General features: G+C 39.0%; 1 protein-coding gene across 3 annotated transcripts in view; it reads right to left on the bottom strand.

The window, feature by feature from the left end:
* The window catches only part of OLFM3 (olfactomedin 3), a 46,209-nt gene that overhangs the window by 11,323 nt on the left and 9,796 nt on the right, over window positions 1-25,090 (bottom strand). For 2 of the 3 annotated variants that reach the window (XM_088834880.1, XM_088834879.1), the window contains exons 3-5: window positions 24,778-24,913; window positions 16,946-17,101; window positions 11,653-11,872 (exon numbers count right to left, since the gene is read on the bottom strand). In XM_088834880.1, the coding sequence (XP_088691006.1) occupies window positions 11,653-11,872; window positions 16,946-17,101; window positions 24,778-24,913 (512 nt within the window). Of the gene's footprint in view, window positions 1-11,652; window positions 11,873-16,945; window positions 17,102-24,777; window positions 24,925-25,090 lie in introns of all 3 variants that reach the window. The other variant, XM_055402847.2, reaches the window with a different exon arrangement.

Consider the following 25,090-nt stretch of genomic DNA (forward strand, 5'->3'; position numbering starts at 1 on the left):
AGAACTTTTTCTGAGCTAAAGCTTATAGTATGCATGCATCTTTAAGGAGAAACCTATTTAATATCCAAACTAAATGAAGCAGAATTGTATCATGAAAACCAGTAATTTGGCAATTCATGCTTGCCTCTGAAAACACAGGTTTTATGTTGTTAAAAGGCTTATAATTTAGTTGCAATCTAGAAAAATGTAGGACATAGAAAATAAAGATAAATAATAATTTATGGTAGAACAAAATATATAAAGTACCCTCCAAAATGTCCTAAAATCACTAGGACCTCAGGGTTCCAGAAGAATGAATCATCAAGTTCATGACACGAGAGAAATTGCATTCTATATTATAATTTTGAATTCTTAGGAGGAATCAGTTCAATTCAGTCACACATTCAAGTCCGACTTTGCAACCCCATGGACTGCACCATGCCAGGCTTCCCTGCTGCTGCTGCTAAGTCACTTCAGTCGTGTCTGACTCTGTGCGACCCCATAGATGGAAGCCCACCAGGCTTCCCCGTCCCTGGGAATCTCCAGGCAAGAACACTGGAGTGGGTTGCCATTTCCTTCTCCAATATGTCAAAGTGAAAAGTGAAAGTGAAGTTGCTCAGTCGGGTCTGACTCTTAGTGACCCCATGGACTGCAGCCTACCAGGCTCCTCCATCCATGGAATTTTCTAGGCAAGAGTACTGGAGTGGCTTGCCATTGCCTTCTCCGGCCAGGCTTCCCTATCCATCACCAACTCCTGGAGTTTACTCAGACTCACGTCCATTTAGTCAGTGAAGCCATCCAACCATCTCATCCTCCATTGTCCCCATCTCCTCCCACCTTCAAATTTCCCAGCATCGGGGTCTTTTCCAATGAATCAGTTCTTTGAATCAGGTGGCCCAAGTATTGGAGTTTCAGCTTCAGAATCAGTCCTTCCAATAAATATTCAGGACTGATTTCCTTTAGGATGGACTGGTTGGATCTTCTTGTAGTCCAAGGGACTCTCAAGAGTCTTCTCCAACACCACAGTTCAAAAACATCAATTCTTCAGCGCTCAGCTTTCCTTATAGTCCAACTCTCACATCCATACATGACTACTGGAAAAACCATAGCCTTGATTAGATGGACCTTTGTTGGCAAAGTAATGTCTCTTCTTTTTAATATGCTGTCTAGGTTGGTCATAGCTTTTCTTCCAAGGAGGAAGTGTCTTTAATTTTATGGCTGCAGTCACCATCTGCAGTGATTTTGGAGCTCCCACAAAGTAAAATCTCTCACTGTTTCCATTGTTTCCCTATCTATTGCCATGAAGTGATGCGACTGGATGCCATGATCTTAGTTTTCTGAATGTTGAGTTTTAAGCCAAATTTTCACTCTTCTCTCTTTTCACTTAGGAAGAATAAGACTTAGGAGGTGTATTCTTCACAGAGATCTTTTCAAGAAAATTAGAGATATCAAGGGAACATTTCATGCAAAGATGGGCTCGATAAAGGACAGAAATGGTATGGACCTAACAGAAGCAGAAGATATTAAGAAGAGGTGGCAAGAATACACAGAACTGTACAAAAAAGAGCTTCATGATGAAGATAATCACAATGGCGTGATCACTCACCTGGAGTCAGACATCTTGGAATGTGAAGTCAAGTGGGCCTTAGAGAGCATCACGACGAACAAAGCTAGTGGAGGTGATGGAACTCCAACTGAGTTATTTCAAATCCTGAAAAATGATGCTGTGAAAGTGCTGCACTCAATATGCCAGCAAATTTGGAAAACTCAGCAGTGGCCACAGGACTGGAAAAGGTCAGTCTTCATTCCAATCCCAAAGAAAGGGAATGCCAAAGAATGCTCAAACTACTACACAATTGCACTCATCTCACACGATAGTAAAGTCATGCTCAAAATTCTCCAAGCCAGGCTTCAGCAATATGTGAACCGTGAACTTTCAGATGTTCAAGCAGGTTTTAGAAAAGGCAGAGGAACCAGAGATCAAATTGCCAACATCTGCTGGATCATGGAGAAAGCAAGAGAGTTCCAGAAAAACATCTATTTCTGCTTCATTGACCATGCCAAAGCCTTTGACTCTGTGGATCACAATAAACTGTGGAACATTTAGAAAGAGATGGGAATACCAGACCACCTGACCTGCCTCTTGAGAAACCTGTATGCAGGTCAGGAAGAAACAGTTAGAACTGGACATGGAACAACAGACTGGTTCCAAATAGGAAAAGGAGTACGTCAAGGCTGTATATTGTCACCCTGATTATTTAACTTCTATGAAGAGTAAATCATGAGGAATGCTGGGCTGGAAGAAGCACAAGCTGGAATCAAGATTGCAGGGAGAAATATCAATAACCTCAGCTATGCAGATGACACCACCTTTATGGCAGAAAGTGAAGAGGAACTCAAAAGCCTCTTGATGAAAGTGAAAGAGGAGAGTGAAAAGGTTGGCTTGAAGCTCAACATTCAGAAAACGAAGATGGCATCTGGTCCCATCACTTCATGGGAAATAGATGGGGAAACAGTGGAAACAGTGTCAGACTTTATTTTCTAGGCTCCAAAATCACTGCAGATGCTGATTGTGCCAGGAAATTAAAAGATGCTTAATCCTTGGAAGAAAAGTTATGACCAACCTAGATACCATATTAAAAAGCAGAGACATTATTTTGCCAGCAAGGGTCTGTCTAGTCAAGGCTATGGTTTTTCCCGTGTTCATGTATGAATGTGAGAGTTGAACTGTGAAGAAAGCTGATTGCCAAAGAATTGATGCTTTTGAACTGTGGTGCTAGAGAAGACTCTTGAGAGTCCCTTGGACTGCAAGGAGATCCAACCAGTCCATTCTAGAGGAGATCAATCCTGGTGTTCATTGGAAGGACTGATGCTAAAGCTGAAACTCCAATCCTTTGGCTACCTCATGCGTCGAGTTGACTCACTAGAAAAGCATCTGATGCTAGGAAGGATTGGGGGTGGGAGGAGACGGGGACGACAGAGAATGAGATGGCTGGATGGCATCACCGACTCGATGGACATGAGTTTGAGTGAACTCCGGGAGTTGGTGATGGACAGGGAGGCCTGGCATGCTGTTATTCATAGTGTCGCAAAGAGTCAGACACAACTGAGTGACTGAACTGAACTGAACTGAATTCTTCACAGTGAAAAATGCTATTCTTCACTTAGGAAGAATAGGACTCCTTAATAAACGTGAAAGTGAAATCACTCAGTCGTGTCCGACTCTTTGAGACCCCATGGACTGTAGCCTACCAGGCTTCTCTGTCCATGGGATTTTCCAGGCAAGAGTACTGGAGTGGATTGCCATTTCCTTCTCCAGGGAATCTTCCCAACCCAGGGCTCGAACCAGGGTCTCCCATGTGTAGGCAGACGCTTTATTGTCTGAACCAACAGAGAAGTTCTCAATTTAATTTGAGGGGGTATTCTTATAAATTTCTCCCATTAAATCTCCAAGTTAAGTCTCATTCTTCAACCCAGGCACACAGTTTGACTTTTCTGTTAATTCTTCCTTTCACTAAGATTTTTACTGTCTCTTGCTTTAAGTGGTGAAGTGAAGTGAAGTCGCTCAGTCGTGTCCGACTCTTTGCGACCCCATGGACTGTAGCCTACCAGGCTTCTCAGTCCATGGGATTTTCCAGGCAAGAGTACTGGAGTGGGTTGCCATTTCCTTCTCCAGGGAACCTTCCCGACCCAGGGATCGAACCCGGGTCTCCCACATTTGTAGGCAGAAGCTTTATTCTCTGAGCCACCAGGGAAGCCCCAAGTAGAGCGAAATATCAGGTATTCTGAATGAAATACTACATTGCCCTTGAAAGAACAGATGGCAACAAAAACCAAGTCTAAAAAAAAGGCTGTGTTTTTGTTGTCTTTTTCCCCCAAAAAAGCTTGTGTTTTTGTTGTCTTTTTCCCCCAAACTGTCTTATTTTACAGTTGACGTACACTGATTTATTTCTTGAAAGCAACATAAAGCTTTTTATTTTAAAAATAGTATTTGCTCTCAGAGACTCTATAGACCCTAATTTTTACCTATTATGTTTCAGGTATTTTATCATACTCTATATAGATTCAACTGAAACAAGACACAGGTGATCCCTGACTTCTCAGTGTATGGGTAACTCCATAAGGTAATAAAGATTAAAGAAAAGCAAATGGGCATTTTGTGTAAAATGCATCTGAGGTGCCGTGGGGAAAAGGGGTTGGGGCATGTGGGAGACCGTGCTAAGGGAATTCAGCCATGTTAAGGAGCAATCAGAGAAGTCTCCATAGAAAAGTTGGTATCTGGTCTAAAATTAAAAAGCAAGCTTCGAATTTGGATAATAAGGTGGGGAGGAAATTCAGAGTCCAGGAGGTGAAGAAGCATGCAAGATTGAGAAATTGAAAGGATTAGAATACTAATGCTTAGAGTGAGTGCATGATGAGAATTGGAGAGAAAAGGCAGAGTGAGGCAAAATCCATGTCATCTAAACAAACCATAAACAGCTATTTAGATTTAATTTTAAAGGAAAATCACTTAAACACGGTGTGATACAATTAGATTTGCATTTCAAAAAGAGTATAAATATCTATTGTGGTGAAACAGGAATGACTTCGGGTAAGGGGAGTGCTTCGGAAGCCTTTGTAGTATTCCATCTGAGAGGTGATGAATGGTGTTCTGGATTAGGGTGGTGGAAGTGTGGATGCAAAGAGGTGGTTTTGAGAAATCCGTGAGGGAGAGGTAAAGATGTGGTAATTGTGTGCGAGTGAAGTTCAGGGACGAATCAAAAATGACTCTGACTCCTTTCTACAGCAATTGGGTTCTATTTACTGAGTTAAAGGTACTGACGTATCCTGGGCATTTCTCTGTTCAGTTCAGTTCAGTTCAGTTCAGTCGCTCAGTCGTGTCCGACTCTTTGCGACCCCATGAATCACAGCACGCCAGGCCTCCCTGTTCATCACCAACTCCCGGAGTTCACTCAAACTCATGTCCATCGAGTCGGTGATGCCATCCAGCCATCTCATTCTCTGTCGTCCCTGTCCCCTCCCACCCCCAATCCCTCCCAGCATCAGAGTCTTTTCCAGTGAGTCAACTTGTCGCATGAGGTGGCCAAAGTATTGGAGTTTCTCTGTTACTAAAGTGAAAATGAAAGTTGCTCAGTTGTGTCTGACTCTTTACAACCTCATAGTGATACTATCCATGGAATTCTCCAGGCCAGAATGCTGGAGTAGGTAGCCTTTCCATTCTCCAGGGGATCTTCCCAACCCAAGGATCAAACCCAGGTCTCCTGCAATGCAGGCGGATTCTTTACCAGCTGAGCCACAAGGGAAGCCTACTGCGGCTCTGTTACTATGTACCCAACAAAAGACATCATGTTTGAGAAAGAAATCTCAGTCTTCCCGCTCAGAAGGACTTGGGTTTAGAGTTGCTGCCTCCAACGTACTTTTGGCAAATTTAAGCTGAGTATCAGTTCCATAAATTGCTAGTAATAATACCTGACCCACAGTTCTTGCAGCAGTTAGGACTAATAAACATAAAAAAGCTGGCAGAGTGTCTGTCAAGCTGTAGGCTCTCTCAACATTGCTGCAGTTGTGTGCCTATGTGCTTATTCCCCACGATAATGCAAGCTTCTTGGCAGTAGAAGGGCACTGCCTGCTACTCATCTTTGTATCCCCAAATACCTGGTTAAGTGCCAGTGCACACTGGAAAGTTAATAAATATTTATTGAATGTACAAATAAGATTATTGTCACAAAGACATTAGTTTCTCTTTTACAGCTAATTTGGCATAAACATGATAAAGATAGTAACCCAAGTTGAAATTACTTATAATTTCAAGTTTCTAATGCTGTTACTTCTGTTAAACATCAAGATTCAGAACTGTTTCTGTTAATAGAAGGGTGTGTCTTATACTTCACTAGATGGCACCAAACCATTGTCCAAAAACACAACATAAGGAAGTGGGGGGGGCGGGGAGCATAAAGGGCTGGAAAGTCAGAAAGCCTGATTATAATCTACATTAGATATCTATTGGTGATCTCAGGGGTTGTGCAAGAGCATTAACTGTGCTTTTCCAGTTAGATTCTCACAGGCATATAATTATAGTTTGCATGCCTTGGAATGTGATATGATTTAATTAAGCACAGGGGACTTTATTCAGTACCTCATAGGAGAAAATTAAGTACTTAGGAAACAGCATTACTGTACCTTATTCAGGCCCATAGAGTGCATTGCTGTTGAAGCTTTTTTTTTTCTTTCTAATTTTTATTTTCTCTAAAACTTTAATTCCCTAGAAGAAATAAGCTGAATGGTGCCCTAGTGATCTCAGTGACTTATGACTCCTTCTCACGACCTTATTAAGTTAAACTTTGCAGGCAATGACACATTTGTTTTTTAGTTTCTTAAAATTCATGTGATGTACACTGACATTTTCCCTAAAAACAGATCAATTGCAAAGGTGAGTGGAAATGTATTCCTCATAGTTGCAGTTTTATTTTCTTTCCCCAGTCCATTTTTATACTCTAATCGTCTGTTTTGTGTTGAGAGGCTTTTGTGAAGAACAGAGATGTCACTGATGGATAAACCTTCTTGCTCCTGTTACTATATTGCTGATATCACAATTATTCAATATCCCACTCTACATCTGAGCAGCATAGCAGCTGGATTATAGGCCTTTTCGGAACATTAAACTCCTGATATGTTCCCCCCCCCCACATTTACTGTGAATGGTCCTGATATTATTTAACATCTATTTCCTGAGTCTGTATGTTCTAATATTTTGATATTCAGGCACTTCTTTATGAGCTTCTGCTGGGTAGGCAGCTAAAAGTGTTCACAGAGATAAGTTGGTCCAATCTATACAAATTTTTATAAAAACTAAGTAGAGTATTAATCAAATTATAACTTAGTGTCACACAAAGTTATATATATATATATATATTTGTATTTTCTGATGTAAAAATGTGTACCTAACCAAGTACCTCCTTTGAAATTGCAGTAATTCTTTTTCTAATGAAAAAATATGAAGATTCATTTATTTTTTCAGGAAGTGTGTGACTCTCACAGTGTCAGGGCTGTTTCTCTCTACCAGGACATGTTTTCTATATTGTAATTAAGCCAATAGCAAACCTCTTTGCTCAGAGAGTCTCAGTAAATGGTTTTGATGAATTGACATAAACACGATGTGATGGAGAAAAGTACCCAAATGCCCCAAACCATTCTTGGGACAAAAGTATAAATTAGAATCATTGGTTGTGGTACTGGCCTCTTTGTTAAGTGAATTGGGATCTGAGGGCTACCAATAATCTAAAGTGAAGCACTTGTGATGTAAGAACTATTTTCAGTATTTTGTAAGGTCATATCAATTAATCAAAGAACATTCATCTCATTAAATAAAAAAATAAATACTAATGTTATTGCTCTTTGATATCTATATTTGCTGGGCTGGATGAAGCACAAGCTGGAATCAAGATTGCTGGCAGAAATATCAATAACCTCAGATATGCAGATAACACCACCCTTATGGCAGAAAGTGAAGAACTAAAGAGTCTCTTGATGAAAGTGAAAGAGGAGAGAGAAAAAGTTGGCTTAAAGCTCAACATTCAGAAAAGAAAGATCATGGCATCTGGTCCCATCACTTCATGGCAAATAGATGGGGAAACAGTGGAAACAGTGGCAGACTTTATTTTTCTTGGCTCCAAAATGACTGCAGATGGTGACTGAAGCCATGAAATTAAAAGACGCTTCTTCCTTGGAAGAAAAGCTATGACCAACCTAGACAGCATATTACAAAGCAGAGACATTACTTTGCCAACAAAGGTCCATCTAGTCAAGGCTATAGTTTTTCCAGTGGTCATGTATGGATGTGAGAGTTGGCCTATAAAGAAAGCTGAGTGCCAAAGAATTGATGTTTTTGAACTGTGGTATTGGAGAAGACTCTTGAGAGTCCCTTGGACTGCAAGGAGATCCAACCAGTCCATCCTAAAGGAGATCAATCTTGAATTTTCATTGGGGGGACTGATGTTGAAGCTGAAACTCCAAAACTTCGGCCACCTGATGTGAAGAGCTGACTCATTTGAAAAGACCCTCATGCTGGGAAAGATGGAAGGCAGGAGGAGAAGGGGATGGAGAAAAGTACCCAAATGCCCCTGAGTAAACTCAGGGAGTTGGTGATAGATAGGGAGGCCTGGAGTGCTTCAGTCCATGGGTTGGCACAGTTGGACACGACTGAGTGACTGAACTAAACTGGTATCTATATTGGTTTCTAGATTGTATATTTTTTATTAGGTAAAATAAAAATAGAATAGCATGTTTTCATTATTTTTTACTTGTTCTTCATTACTTAGATACAGTTTTGGTTCAATAAACTTTTTGTTGTAGTTACCAAAAACATGTTAACTAATTAATACAATTTATTTGACACATTCTTTCAAACTTTGTGGTCCATGGCAGAAAATTAATAAAATGAGTCTTTGGTATATATTGCTGATCACAGTCCTGAGGCCTATGGATACCATAGAGATATCATCCATGTTTCAGTAAGGAGAAACATGTTGAATTTGTGTCTGCATAGATTAACCCTTTTTGTCCCAAATATAATTTTTAATATTGGGGGAGATTCTGTATCAGAGGTTATACATGGATTAGAAAAAACAAACTGGGGGTTGTGAAAGAACTGAGAGGAGTGTAGAATTACCTAACTGTAGTAGCCATTATTTCCAGCTAAGTAAACTCAGAGAGAGTATATGTCAGAAGTAAAGTTCACTTATAAAGTAGAGCAAATTCCAAGAGTTTTCTGTGTTAATCCTTCGAAAACATAACTTGGCACACTCCAAGGTGATGACTAGGTGTAGAACGTTTCTGTTGCTTGTCTTTGTTTTAGTAGAATCCATTTGTATGACTTAGCATACAAAACCAGTGGCTTGGGTTTATTGTAAAATGGTAGGAATGGCAGAGTGAATTGATACACAAGGTCTTTAATTGTTCACCAACAACAAATGGGCCTCTTCCACATCAAACTGAAGCCCTTCATAGACCAGTTCTATGTACTGTCATTTACAGAAAATCTTTACCCAGATGTTTTATGGGCTAATAAATATGCATTTGGATACTTCTTTGAACCACTAAAGTAACTTAGATATTGAGAGCCCTCAAACAATTCTTTATTTGGGATTTTTTTCTTGTTTGGTGTAGATATCATTTTCAGTTCAGTTCAGTCGCTCAGTCGTGTCCGACTCTCTGCGACCCCATGAATCACAGCACGCCAGGCCTCCCTGTCCATTACCAACTCCCGGAGTTCACTCAAATTCATGTCCATAGAGTCAGTGATGCCATCCAGCCATCTCATTCTCTGTAATCCCCGTCTCCTCCCGCCCCCAACCTTTCCCAGAATCAGAGTCTTTTCCAGTGAGTCAACTCGTCGTATGAGGTGGCCAAAGTATTGCAGTTTCAGCTTTAGCATCAGTCCCTCCAAGGAACACCCAGGATTGATCTCCTCTAGAATGGAGTCGCGGAGAGTCGGACACGACTGAGCGACTGAACTGAACTGAATATTTACTCTGTTGAAAGTTTAGAAATTGTTATATGACTGCTTATAGAATTAATTCATTCAGCAAATTTTACTGAGTAATTTAATAAGTTTTTTAGGCATTGAGAGATTTAGAGTGAATATCGTAGACACTGTACTTATTCTTGTGGAACAAAACTCTAACAAAAGAGTCATCCAGTTACATGCAAAATGATAATGAAGCATGGAAAGTTCAATCATTAATGAGATATCAAGATTTGAGAGCACCTAGCAGGAATACAGAAGGTACAGGGGAGGGCTGTGAAGATTCTGCTGAGGCATAACATTTAAACTGAGACCTGCAAAATGAATAAGACTTTGTCACATGTGGCAAGTGAAAGTGTATTTATTGATACAGAAAAGATAAACAGAGGAGAGAGTGTTTCAGGAAAAGGGACAAACCAAGCCTCAATATGGTCCTATGGTTAGAGTGGATACCACATGTGAAACTGGGACATAGTGTGTCAGGGGGGAAAAGACAAGACCTAAAATGAGGACGTGGGCTTCCCAGGTGGTGCTAGTGGTAAAGAACTCACCTGCCAGTGCAGGAGATTTAAGAATCATGGGTTCGATCCCTGGGCCGGGAAGATCCCCTGGAAAAGGAAATGGCAGCCCACTCCAGCATTCTTGCCTAGAGAATCACATGGACAGAGGAGCCTGGCGGGCTGCAGTCCATGGGGTCACAAAGAGTCAGACATGACTGAAGTGACTTAGCAGCAGCAAGAGCAATGAGGATGTAGGGAGGAGCACACATGAAGGGCATCCCAAGCCTCATGCCCTAGGATCAACTGTATCCTAGGGCATAAGGGATGCATAGGAGATTCTAAATAGAGGAAAATAATTTCAGATCTATATTTTAAAAAATCTCTTTGGCAATAATGTGGACAGTGGGTGGAGAAGAGCAAGTAGTGGAATCTACCCAAGTCATGACCTTAGGTGAAAAAGTATGGACCCTGCATGATGAGAAATAAGGAACTGAGGATTACTGCACATGTGTTTACCCTTAGGGGTTTATGTTACTGTCTTCTGATTAATTTTGTTGGATTCTCTTGGAAATCCTGAGATGACTGCTGTGGCCCTCCCATGTGGTTATTCCCCACTTTATTTTGAGATTGTGATTACTGAATGCAACATTTTGCAATTTAGCTGTTTTTATCATTTGGATTGCATCTGTAAAATCAGTAGTCTTTAAAATGTTCTTGTAAGTCATCCAAATTTTAAGTATTTACATTTATTCTCTTAATGTTTCTTTACTAGAAATTCTTTTTTTCAAATTCTTCAGTCCTCTTCCCAGTTTATTTCATATTCCAGAAAAGTTTTTCTTTTCCTTGACAGAACACTTTTTATGGTTATTGAGCACCCCCCTTCAAAATCCTATCATATCACATTAACAACTAAAACATTATTTCTAAATGGACTTACAACCCCTCCTTATTCAATTCGTGGACCCTTATTTATTTCATATAAGTTACAAACTAGCCTCCTGATGACTTCAATTGAGTAATTAGCTTATGCATGCAACAGAAAAATTTGTAAACTCAGACCAGGTTGAAACACACATTTTAGTAGTTAAGAATTCAAGTCCATGACACAAGTCAAATGCTTGGCCCCTTGTAGAGCAGTGAATATGCATTTGAGTAGGTGCCTCTTTTTATTTCTTGCGTGGATCAGAGCATCTGATGGCAGCTCTGCACGGTAGAGGAATGGTTGTTGTTTCCTATAACATAGCTATTTCACATTTGTTCCCAGGGCAACATCTTTTTCCCCAGTCTCTAACTTCCTCCACTCCCAGAAATGGCTTCCCTCTTCCCTTGGCCAGGCAGTGATTGATCATCACCTATCGTCTGTCTGAAATAAAACTTATTTTCATAGTGTAACGGATAGAATTGCTATGTCTGTCAGACCTCTTTATTTCTAGTGACCAAACAGTCACAGGGTTCTCTGAAAGTCAGGCAGCTGTTAATCAGAATGACCAGGAATGCTTAAGACTTTAAGGAACACTTGCTTTACACTTAGAAAGCAGGCACTAGTTTCCCTATAATTAGGAGTTCATGAATATTCGCAAAATGCAAAAAGCAGTTTTCATTGAAACTACTCAAAAACACAACCTGGACAAATGGAATTGCTCTACTCACTTAGCTTCTTCATGCAGTCACGAAGTCTGGTTTCCAAGCTGAGCACCCTTTGATGTAGCTCCTCATAGTCATAGGCACCGATCTCCTCCTGAATTCCCGTGAGGACAGCAGACAGATTCCGGATTTCCTCCTTGAATTGGGTTATTAACTTGGCATCTGTTTTGTACTGTTCTAGCACAGGAATCAAAGGCAGGAGCTCGTCCATCTTCTCTTTCAGCTCCTGTGAAAAGCAGCCAGTTGTTTCTGAGAGTCACTTAACAGATCAAGCAGCTACATTCTTCTTCATGATGCTACAGGAAGGTTATTAAAAGAGATTCACAATGCCTTATTTATTTTTTATTGAAATTGGGTATTTCAGGAGCATATAAGTGGCCACATGATCATTAGTAGTAAATCCACTTATCTCACGATTCAGTACAAGAACATCTCTTTAAATGGTTACATGATTTTCTATGCAACGAACTGATCCTTATCATAATGACAGAACTTCCTATGGTAGCAGTTAGGGGTTTATGTAAAATATTGCTTTCTGGTGACTTTTTATAAAGTGAACAATGCATTATTTAGTCAGGAAATATCAGTAGGGTCCATCTTCTAAATATGAATTATTATAAATAGGTCAAATACCCTGTGTAGCCAAGTCTATCTACCCATTAACTAATTATCAATAATATAAGGGTATTTATAGAAAATTTTGGATCCTGGAAGAGCATTACACTAACAGAATTTTTCCAAATTTGGGCTTGTTCCACTCCTCCCTTCTACTCCCTCTTTTTAATAGCCTTCTTAGCACAGCATCACTAGGAATGTAAGTTCATCAAGTATAAAAAATCATGGAAAGCTTTGCAAAGCTCAAAGAAATGTATGTTGCTGTTTACTGTTTTGAATTATTACTTATACTCTGACTTCATTTGCCTTATCATAGGTGACTTAGAGCTCTTTATGTAGGGGAAAGTTGCTTACCAGTGTAGTGAATTAACTCTTTCAAGGACTAAGGTGGTCATGATTTATGTAATAAATGAGCGCAGAGTTTTTTGAAATGGAAACACTGATTTTTGTCTAGAGAACAAGAAGGATACTTTGCCAACGCAGTTTCCCCCTCATTCTTATTTTAGGACTGAGCCAGACCTCCAGTTTCACTTTTAGTTTCTGGCTGTGTCACCTTTTTTCCCTTTCCTTTAAGTTGATGGTGGTACCCAGTGAAAATATTTCATGAGTTTGATTCAGTTGTGAATTTATTACAATTTTTCTCATTTGTGGAAGAGCTGTTACTGCTATGATCATTTGAGAATAATCCATAGGTGCTGTCAGAAGCCATGCTGTATGCTAACTAATTTAAGGAGCTGAAAATTGCATTTTACAATTATGTTTAGAAGATGTTATTACTGTCAATGTGTTAAAATAACAAGAGCTACCATTGCCACCCTGATTTATGGACTTGTGTGTCTTGTGGGGAAATTTCCATGTGTTCTGTAAGATTGGAATTCTTAGCATTTATCTGTATGTCCATGTTGAGTGGGAGGGGGCAGAGAGTCTTAATGATGAGAAACATTGATAAATATCACAGTTAAAAAGGCAGAGTTGCAGAGCTTTCCTCATTTTAGTGTCTCATTTTGAAATAAACTTCTTAGTTTGAGCATTTTGTGCTATCCCTAAAGGAAGACACAATTGCTTCATTAGAATTTTAATGAGAAGAGTTCTGATAGTACCATTTGCTGCACATTATAACAACTGTTACAGTGATGAGTTTTACATTCTACTTATGGGTATATTGAAAAGAGAGCAATTCAGATGACATTTTTGGTGGCATTTTATTTCCCCTGAGCTAAAATCTATATATAGATATGGGTAAAAGTGTTAGTCACTCAGCCATGTCTGACTCTTTATGACCTCATGGACTGTAGCCCCTCAGTCTTCTTGTCCGTGGAATTCTCCAGGCAAGAATACTGGGGTGGGTTGCTATTCCCTTCTTCAGGGGCTCTTTCTGACCCAGGGATCAAACCTGTCTCCTGTGTTACAGACAGATTCTTTACCGTGTGAGTCACCAGTGTATATGTATATGAATTTTGGAATCTTTTGAAAAATCTATACTAATGCATATATATGGAATTTATAAAGATGCAAATGATAACCCTGTATACGAGACAGCAAAAGAGACACAGGTGTATAGAACAGTCTTTGGGACTCTGTGGGAGAGGGTGAGGGTGGGATGATTTGGGAGAATGGCACTGAAACATGTATGTTGTCATACGTGAAACAAATCACCAGTTCAGGGTCGATGCATGATACAGGATGTTCGGGGCTGGTGCACGGGGATGACCCAGAGGGAGGATAAAGGGAGGAGGGAGGTGGGAGGGGGGTTCAGGAGGGGGAACTCATGTACACCCGGGGTGGATTCATGTCAATGTACGGCAAAACCAACCAATATAATATTGTAAAATAAAAAAAAAATCTATAATTCAGTTATTGGCAGTCAGTTCTAACTCAGGGCAATTGTCAGAGAGCAACGGAAAGTCTAACTAATGTACACATCAAATACTTAAAATATTGAAGTAGAGTAACACAGATCTGTGTGCTTAATAATCCTTTCAAAAATTTCACATTCTACTACATTGCTCTTAAAGCAAAGAGTATAGCTAGACTATCTTACCCAACCAAGATATCTTCATAGAAGAATGACAGTCTCAAGTATGATATCTGAGACTTTTTTTTTAATCCTAAAGGATATAGAAGATATAACCTACTGAGATTTTTTGGCAAGTTGAAGATGGTGTACTAGAGGAGGGTTTTCTTCCAATGCAAAAGTATTAAATGGTAAACTTACTTTTGGAATATGCCGTTTCTTCTTCTCAAATATGGCAGCTCAGCAGCTAGAGCAAAATCTGACTCATGGTAGGTCTTGGTGAATAAACACATTCAACAAGTATATATTGAGCATTTAATTATTATTATTATATTTAATTCAGAGAACTATGGTTTACTTGGAGAGGCAATGTAGCATTGGTTTAAAGAGGTTTAACTTGGGACTTGGACTTTGTAGTTCTGATTCATATTAGATATACGATCCTAGATGAGTTGCATAATTTCTTTGTACATGAGTTTCTTCAATAGAATGATGGGAATAAACATAGTGTCTACCTTACAGGATTGTTGTGAGGTTTAAAGTAGTTAATATATAATATATTTAAAGTTATTGAAACTATATGTTGAATACATGTAATTCTTCAGAAAAAATGATGCTATTATCATTATTGCTACACAAGTTCGGTATATACATGGATTACATGAACTAGGAAAATCAAAATCATTATGTCCTATGATGCTGCCTGAAAATTAAGTTTTCTTATTGGCAGCTTGTCTGATGCTAGACACACTTATAGAATAGGCAGTTTTCTCTCTTTTTTATTTTTTCTCTCAGCCTTGTATCTTTTTGTTTCTTTGTCTCCTTCTTCTCCCAAAAGTTCCCATAGATGCACATACATCATCATGTGTCACCAACTCTGCCAGCCCTGGTCCTGCAAGCAGTTCTTTGGCATGAGTTCTATATTGTCCATCTAACCTTAAATGATTTTCACTTTGAGCCAGAAACTCCGAGCTCCTCTTCTTCTGTCCCTCTTCCTTTCTGGGGATGCTCCCTAGGCACTGTAAGTGCCAGCTTGTCATTTCCTACTTAGTTGATGGCTGCAGCATCAGGCTCACTGTATTGCTGTATACCCTAATCTTGAATATTGAAAATTGACATAGAAAATTTTTTGGTTTTCTTGCTCTTCTGTGTAATTTAATATTTTCTGGGGAAGAAAGTGAGCACTAGTCCAAACCATTTTCTTAATTATTGGTAAATCTTTCCCTGAAAGGATTTTTGATAACCCTTCCCCCGAAGTTGTCTAAACAAAATTCATAACTCCTCCCTTTGTGCTGTTAGGTAATGTTTATGCCTCTTTTTACTGTCAGTTTGACCAGTTTGTTAGCTCTCTTTCACAGAAGAGAGTTTATGCATTATATACCCAGCAGAGGGCCCAACACTATGTGCTCAATAAATATTGGTTAAAATTAATTTATTTGCTTGTCAACCTTATATTCTTCTGTGTGTACCATTTCTCCATAAATTCTCTATCCAAGTTTGCTTATTCTCTCCTTCACAGTAAACTTCCAATTTATTTTTATCTTCTAGGCCTTGCTCTAATTTGTTAAAATTTCTTAACCTTCTGGCTTTGCTTGCTTCTCTCTTTAACCTCAAGGTTCATCACATTAGCCCCCTCTCTCATCAGTACCCTGAACTTTCTTACCCTCTTGTCCTTCTTTTGGATCTTTCTGATAAAACTTTAAAACTGGATCTCTATTCAGGCTCCTGAGCAGCAATGAAGAAAATAACAAAACAATGATAATTTCTGCCATATTAAACTGTGTCCCTGACTATCTTGTGTCCCTATTTTGTGTCCCCGACTATCTGTCCCTATTTTGGACTATCTTGTCCATATTTTGTGTTCCTGACTATCTCCCTGCCAATCACAATTATGTGTGAAAAGCACTTCTGATGTTTGACCAAGAACTTGAATTCAGGCCCATTCCTTCAGCCTTAGCAGCGAATCTTACTTCCTAATTGGCAGGGAAAGCAGAGGCTATTATGTTTATAAAATCTTAGTAAGTTTTATAAACTATGTCCTGTGCCTTTGTCAGGCAGACTGTGTATTTTTCATAGAAGATCAAATGGCATTATCATGGTCAGATTTTGTTTCAATCTATGACAGTGTCATACATAGTTAATAAAAGTCCACATAGTATGCTTAAAAGCACCATTTCTCCATTTCCAGTGTTTCTAGATAGTCAATAAATAGCTTAAAAAATGAAAAAGAAAACTTTATTTGTATCAAATAGTGAAACCAATCCTCTTTTATGTGCTGTTAATAATGGTATTATTGCTTCTTTTAATAATTTGTATTCTCTATATTTCTCCTCATATTAGCAAGGCATAAAATCATCAGAAAGTCTTTGACAAATTTAGTTATTAATTTTCCTAGATTTCCCATTGGCATACATATTGAAATGCCTTTAAATCTATCTACAATCTCCACCCAGCTCAAGGAGGGTGAGGCTGTTTTTATAGTAAGTTTTCTATTTCCATTCCAACCAGCTAATGGTCAGTTTCAGTGGAGAGATGACTGATGTCCCCATTGAGTCTTGAACCTTATGTATATAGGCCAATGCACAGTTATTTCTAGCTGAGTGTCATGGTGGCTATCCGTTGTACTCAGTGTCTTATTTGCATTAATAAGACAGCTGAAGTCACACCTACTTGAAAATGCTTGGTCATTAGTGTCTTCCGGTCATCTTCAATCTGCCGAAACTTGGCCTTCAACCCTTTCATTTGTGTTTCCATTTTTAGGACGTATTGGAAATCTCTTTGAGTTCTCAAGTTTAAGACTTCAATAGATTGAGACATATTCTGAACCTGTTAAACAAGAACACTGGCTGTACATTATTGTCTATACTACTGAGGTATATGCAGAAAATATTTTTTCCACTAATAAAACTGGCAGTGCCAAATCCATAATTACATTTCCACAGGACATACTTTCAGAAGGGCAATTCTTCATAAGAAACATTTCAATAATGTAGCAAAAGAAAATTACAGCTAGGCAGGAAATAATAAAATGAACATTCTAGTATTAGAAATGACTAAATATAAATAAGAATTTGATATATCATAATAATAAATTAAAAAAAAATATTCATTCCAGGGCTTAGTAAGCTTATGATGGCTCAATCTGTTAAATGTTAAAACAAATTGTTTCTATCAGTACTAACTCTGACATCCTCAAAGTCTAGGATGCTGATCAATTTTGGATGGTAGTGAAGTGTCCAACACATCTAGAATGCATTTATTCCAGTACAGTTACTTCAAGCTGCATGTGAAGTACTCCCAGAGGTGAGGCTGACTTGAGCAAGATGAATGGTAATAGGCTGGGACACCTCCTGACTTGGAGAGGGTCCTGTTGAAGAAACCTGGAAATCCCTTTGCTGTTCACCTATAACTGTCACAACATTATAAATTCGCTATTCCCTAATACAAAATGCAAAATTTTAAATGATGTGCATCAAGATATGGAAGGATTTAGAAGAATTTTTTAGGTGGTTGATATTACTTTCCTGGTGGGTGGTGAGATGTGGGTGAGAAGAGAAGTAACAAAATAAATATTGCAGAAAGATGTCCCTGATAATTATTATATATAAATCCATCTACTTAGAATTATGTTTTTACTTGCATAAACGAATACATGAAAGCATGGTAAAAAATGGTGGGATTTCAGGTAAGTTTTGCTTCATTTGGGCTTCCCTGGTAGCTCATCTGGTTAAGAATCTTCCTGCACTGTGGGAGACCTGGGTTCTATCCCTGGGCTGGGAAGATACCCTGGAGAAGGGAACAGCTACCCACTCCAGTATTCTGGCCTGGAGAATTCCATAGACTGTATAGTCCATGTGGTCACAGAGTCAGACACAGCTGAGCGACTTTCACTTTCACTTGCTTCATTTAATATATTTTTATCTGTTTTTCCATATGTTTTAAAATAAACGTATTATTTATGTAACACGTAAAAACTTATTTTCATTGTAAAACTTGTGAGTTACAAATAAGAAAGGGATGATTTGTTCAGAGACAAATTTCTGTCATCAGGTAAAGTCACAGAGCTTAGTGGCCCAGCTAGCTTTAAAGGGCCCATTGTCAATACATCCCTCAGATCTAGAATATTCAGAAAAGGCAGTGAATTCTTCTGCCTTGGCTTGCCTCAGTTCATCCACTATTTTTCCCCCAGAGGTCATATTTTTCTGTTTCTCTTTCTGCTGTCTTAATGGATAGACCTGTCTTTTAGGGCATACTACAATCTCAGATATGCAGATGACAAATCCTGTCTTTTAGGACATACTACAATCTCAGATATGCAGATGACACCACCCTTATGGCAGAAAGTGAAGAGGAACTCAAAAGTCTCTTGATGAAAATGAAAGAGGAGAGTGAAAATGTTGGTATAAGGCTCAACGTTCAGAAAACAAAGATCGTGGCATCGGGTCCCATCACTTCATGGCAAATAGAAGGAGAAACTGGAAATAATGGCAGACTTTATCTTTGGGGGGCTCCAAAATGACTGCATTGGTGATTGCAGCCAGGAAATTAAAAGATGCTTCCTCCTTGGAAGAAAAGTTATGACCAATCTGGACAGCATATTAAAAAGCAGAGACATTACTTTGCCAACAAAGGTCTGTCTAGTCAAGGCTATGGTTTTTCCAGTGGTCATGTATGGATGTGAGAGTTGGACTAATCGATGCTTTTGAACTGTGGTGTTGAAGAAGACTCTTGAGAGTCCCTTGGACTGCAAGGAGATCCAACCAGTCCATCCTAAAGGAGTTCAATACTGAATATTCATAGGAACAACTGATGTTGAAGCTGAAACTCCAATACTTTTGCCACCTGATGTGAAGAGGTGACTCATTTGAAACGTCCCTGATGCTAGAAAAGATTGAAGGTGGGAGGAGAAGGGGACAACAGACCATGTGGTGGCTGGATGGCATTGCCGACTCAGTGGGCATGAGTTTGAGTGAACTCTGGGAGTTGATGATGGACAGGGAGGCCTGACGTGCTGCAGTCCATGGCATTGCAAAGAGCTGGACATGACTGAGTGACTGAACTGAACTGAAAATTGTCTTTGGCTTTCAGTAGCAGTAAAAGTTAACAAGTTGATATTTTAAGAAAAGTGTCTTTCTCCTGTCAGTGGTTGAGTTCAGTTCAGTTCAGTTCAGTCGCTCAGTTGTGTCCGACTCTCCGTGACCCCATGAATCACAGCACGCCAGGCCTCCCTGTCCATCACCAACTCCCTTAGGCTACAGTATTATATGGCTCTGAAATATTTATTAATTTACTATCATTCCTACATTCAGAAAGCTTCGTTTAAAAAATTTTTGATTCAGCACAAAATTACTGAGGCAACATTGAAAGCCTGGTGACTGCATCATAGATAAATGCAATGCTTTCAAAATAATTTTCAGCTCCCTTATGGTTAAGCATGAATGAAGAAAAGCCATTTGTGTTAAAGAAACACTCTACACATTTAAATATTGTATTTGTCTATGAAGACAGTCATCATTGGCATGGCCAATATTCTAGGATTTCTGTGTATTTTGTCAGAGTCTGCAGAGTTAAGGAAGATCCCCTGGAGGAGGGCATGGCAACCCATTCCAGTATTTCTTTCTGGAGAATCCCTGTAGACAGAGAAGTCTGGTGGACTATAGTCCATGGTGTCAGAAATAGTTGGACCTGACTGAGTAACTAAGCACAGCACATAGAATTAGAAATTGATAGACAAGTGAGATATTCTGGATAGTTAAAACAGCCTCTCTTTTATTTTATCTCTAAGTTACCCTATGAAGTTAATTTTCAACTTTATTTGTGTTATGGGAAAATGTACTGAGAGAAGTTTTGCTGAGACTTAATTGTGACCTTCAATATTGCATCAGTTCAGTTCAGTCGCTCAGTCGTGTCTGACTCTTCACGACCCCATGAATCACAGCACGCCAGGCCTCCCTGTCCATCACCAACTCCCGGAGTTCACTCAAACTCATGTCTATCGAGTCGGTGATGCCATCCAGCCATCTCATTCTCTGTCATCCCCTTCTCCTCCCGCCCCCAATCTCTCCCAGCATCAGAGGCTTTTCCAGTGAGTCAACTCGTCATAATCATGTATAATTTTAAGAGCTACCTTTGGGGTGTGACTAGAGATTGAATAGTCTAGTTGGGAAGGTTCTGGACTGCCTTTTACTTTTCCTGATGGCTGTACCTCAGATTGTTTACTTTCCCACTGGTCATGGAGACCCACTGAAAATCAGTTCCCTGCTGAGACTCGAGACTGGACCCCCAGCATTACAACTTGGGAAGGAGACTTCCTCTTCTGTTAGTCTGCTTATCACTGATGTTCTGCCATTCAGCTGCCTACTCATGTCTCTCTCCACAGTGTGGCAAGCTTATTGTCCCCTTTCATGCATAGTTTTTTTTTTTTTTAATTATTTATCCTGTTTTTTAGGATAAATGAAATGTCTGAGTCCTTTCCAAAATAAACACAAATTAATTTAGATTTTCACCCCCATTTATAATTAGCGTCCAACTCTTTGCAGACCCCATGGACCGTAGCTGGCCAGGCTCCTCTGTATGTGGAATTCCCCAGGCAAGAATATTGGAATGGGTTGCCATTCCCTTCTCCAGGGGATTTTCCTGATCCAGGAATCAAAGCTGGGTCTTCCACTTTGCAGGCAGATTCTTTACTGTCTGAGCCACCAGATAGTCCATAACTAGTGCAGAGGCTACTTAAAATTTAATAATTAAGCCCTACAGATCAATATGCTTGGATAGCCTTGGGGTTAACACAACTAAACAGGGATTTAACTACGGTAGGTCTCCATGGAACCTTTAGTATTAAACTCTGTGATGGAAATCTTCAAGGGTGATGTAACATGTACTGTTGTTTAAAATTATTTTATTGGAAGGATGTCACCAGCGTCCTGTTTCAAAAATCACATTTTAGGAAATACTGACCTATACAATGGAGGTTTGTACAAAAAAGCTAAATAACTGACAGACAAACTTTTTTTAGGTGAAAGATTTTAGCTGGGACACACTAAGGCCTGATGTATTGTAAAACAACTGTAATCTTTCTAATATTTAGCGGTATAAATGTACTTGTTTAAAATATTTTACAGAACGTGTATTAAATAATTGTGGGTACCACCAGTGGCATTTTTAATGACACTGGTATGGTGTTAGAAAATGCGAAGTTGATCTGGTATGGATTCGCAGTCTACTGATTGAATGACAATGATAAGGTTTTTAGCCTCAAAAAGCACCGTTTTCCTTTTATGTAAACTTAGAAGGACATCTGTCTGCTGTGAAACTGGAATGGAGCAGATACAAATATAATAGATGGGAACTATTGTTATTAATATTATCCTTATTACGAGTATTCTCTTATATGATTAACCAACCTTTTTGTTAATAGTGAAATGGGCTGCTTAATGGTCATGCTTCTATTTGCCGTCCAGTACCTTGGATATTTGTAGAACTATGATGTCAGTAGGGGCTTCCCTGGTGGCTCAAATAGTAAAGAATTTGCCTGCAATGCAGGAGACCCAGTTTTGATCCCTGGGATGGGACGATCCCCTGGAGAAAGAAATGGCAACACTCTAGTATTCTTGCCTGGAGAATCCCATGGACAGAGGAGCCTGGCAGGCTATAGTCCTTGGGATCACAAAGTGTCACAAAGAACTGACTGAGCCACTGATCCTTTCACTTTTTCAGAGAAGTCAGCAGGGAACTGGCTCAGTCTAAATAGAGAATGCTGATTTCAGATATGCCTTCTTTGGGTCAGTGCAGCAAACCAGTGATATTTTCATTCTTCAGGCCACTGTGTATAGTGCACACAATTTACTATTCTTCTGTTTCCATAAAACTACCAAATGAATTTGATAAACCTAACTTGGGGTAACCCTGATACTGTTAATAAATTTTATCTTTTGTATTTCATTTAGGTATTGATGAATTTTTAAAGATGCAATTTTCTATAATTTCTTTAAAACTGTAAACAAATTACCTATTGAATGGTGTGGTCATATAAATTTCAGTGATTGCTTTCAATCAGTTACTTTTAGTTGTACTCTTCTTGCCTCATTCGTCCTTCACAAATTTTAGCTTTTATCATAGCTCTGGAATACATTTCACGCTGGACATGTAGAGAGTATTATCTACTTCCTGACTTCCCCAGTTTATTTGAATTTTTCAACTGATTTTTGAGGAAATGTCAATTTTTAGATGTGTGTATGCGATAATATACTGAAAATAGTAATACAAATAAGACAATTATGTCTAACAAAATGTTTCTCATCAAATTTGTAGAAAGAAGATATTTTTTGTGTGTAGAAAAGAAGATTGGAGTAGAAAGTAATGTGAGAAGAAATACAAACTAATAGAAAAGCAAATTGGACTTAAAAGATTAAATCTTTTTACCAACCTAACTAATTTCCTTAGTAACCAAACAATACTAAACTATATGTTTCAATTTTTTTCATAGATATAAAGAAAATCTAGATTGGAAAACAATACACAAGAATAATCATAGTTCATATGTCATGATTTCTAACAGTTGATAGCTGGAGTCATTAACTTGAAAGACAGTTAAATTTGCTCGTCTTGGAGACAGATTTTGAAGGAACAGGGAAGACTGGATCTTGTTTAAAAAGAGTCTTAAGAAAAGAGAGCAAATAGATGATGATAACTCCAAGGATAAGGGCATCAGAAAGACTAATCTCTGTAGGAAAATATGAAAAAAAAAAGTCTTCTTAAAATCTTAGGGCATCAATACACTTTCAGATAGTGTACACTGAGGAAAGTTATTTTATTTATGTGGCAGTGGAAGAGAGTTCAGTTCATTTGAGTTTAGTCGCTCAGTCGTGTCCGACTCTTTGTGACCCCATGAATCACAGCACGCCAGGCCTCCCTGTCCATCACCAACTCCCGGAGTTCACTCAAACTCATGTTCACAGTGTTGGTGATGCCATCCAGCCATCTCATTTTCTGTCGTGCCCTTCTCCTTCTGCCCTCAATCCCTCCCAGCATCTTTTCCAGAGTCTTTTCCAGTGAGTCAACTCTTCGCGTGAGGTGGCCAAAGTATTGGAGTTTCAGCTTTAGCATCAGTCCTTCCAATGAACACCCAGGACTGATCTCCTTTAGAATGGACTGGTTGGATCTCCTTGCAAGGGATTCTCAAGAGTTTTCTCCAACTGCTGCTGCTGCTGCTAAGTCACTTCAGTCGTGTCCGACTCTGTGCAACCCCATAGACGGCAGCCCACCAGTCTCCCCCATCCCTGGGATTCTCCAGGCAAGAACACTGGAGTGGGTTGCCATTTCCTTCTCAGATGTGTGAAAGTGAAAAGTGAAAGTGAAGTCGCTCAGTCATATCTGACTCGTAGCAACCCCATGGACTGCAGCCTACCAGGCTCCTCCGTCCGTGGGATTTTCTAGGCAAGAGTACTGCCTAGAATTCTCCAACACCACAGTTCAAAAGCATCAATTCTTCGGTGATCAGCTTTCTTCACAGTCCAGTTCTCACATCCATACATGAAGAGAGTTGCTGCAGCTTAAATTCCATAAAATAGGAATGTCTGTATTAACAGATTCAGTGCTTTCATTTTTCTAGTTTCTCTATTTTCTGTTAAAGCTTCCTGTTTTGTGCCATAATTGTGTAGATGATCATGGAAATGATATTACACAGAGTGAATTGTTGAGCATGATATCCCCTGAAAACACATACTACCTAATTTATCTTATTATCCCTGAAGGTATTTAAAATTCAAATATGTTGTCATCCTTCCATGAGTCTGGCCACTCCAGCTGTCCAACTATATTCAGGGACTGATACAGTGAAAGTCTGAATGAGAAAAATTGAAAGAACCATTCATTGTTTTTTTTTTTCTGTCCCTAAACTAAACATAAATAACCTTTCATGAGAGGACTTTCATCTGTGAACGAGAATAAATCAAGGGCATTCTGCATTTGATTGTTATGGATCCAGCTTAAGTAAATTATATGGAGAGAATGCTCTTGAATGAAATTGAAGAACTGAATGTTCAAAGGAATGACTTAGAGGATGATGATAAACCCTTAGAATTATTCATTATCTGTCCAGATAGCTTGCATATTGTATGCAATTATTTTTACTTCCTTGAAAGGTTGTTAATAAGATCCAAAATTATGAGCTCAAAGAGTTTAGTGTGATCTTGAGAGTTGAGGCTAAATTTCTGACATAGCAATAAGGCTTCGTACTATTTTTTTTCTTAAGGAGAGATCAACTGGATATTGAGAAATATGATGGAAATTAGTCTTAGAGCAAGATTGGAAACAGTAAAAGTCATAAATAGAACAGTAGAGCAGGAATCTTGCGGTACTGCTTTCAAGGGAGAAAAACACTTATTTGAGAAGGTGGGAAAAATTGGAAGACTCCTCCTTACCCTAACTTGCTTTCCCATATTTCCTTTACAAAGAATGGTAGATTTCAGTAAGAATATTCACAGGTGACAGAGGACACCTACCTTTTCCAGCAGCTGGCGAAGCTGCCTGCTTTTGGCATCCCGGGAACACAGGTTTTGTTCTGGAGCAACCACTGTGCAAATGCATCGTCCATCAGGATCCTGTGCTGAGCTATATACCTGCCACCCTTCTTTGGGACTAATCTGAGTCTGAGGAAACCAACAGCAAACATACAAAACACACAGAGAGTTAAAGAGAGCATGAGTTTGTATAATTTTAAGCAAAGTATCTTTTTATTTTTACAGTTTTTCTCTAAACAGTTCTCTTAAACAGTTTTTCTCTAAAGTTAAAAATGAGATTGAACAATTCAAGTAG

This window comes from Moschus berezovskii, chromosome 4 (genome assembly GCF_049115385.1).
Source record: "Moschus berezovskii isolate FMDL1 chromosome 4, NW_MosBer_1.0, whole genome shotgun sequence".
Taxonomy (NCBI): Eukaryota; Metazoa; Chordata; class Mammalia; order Artiodactyla; family Moschidae; genus Moschus; species Moschus berezovskii.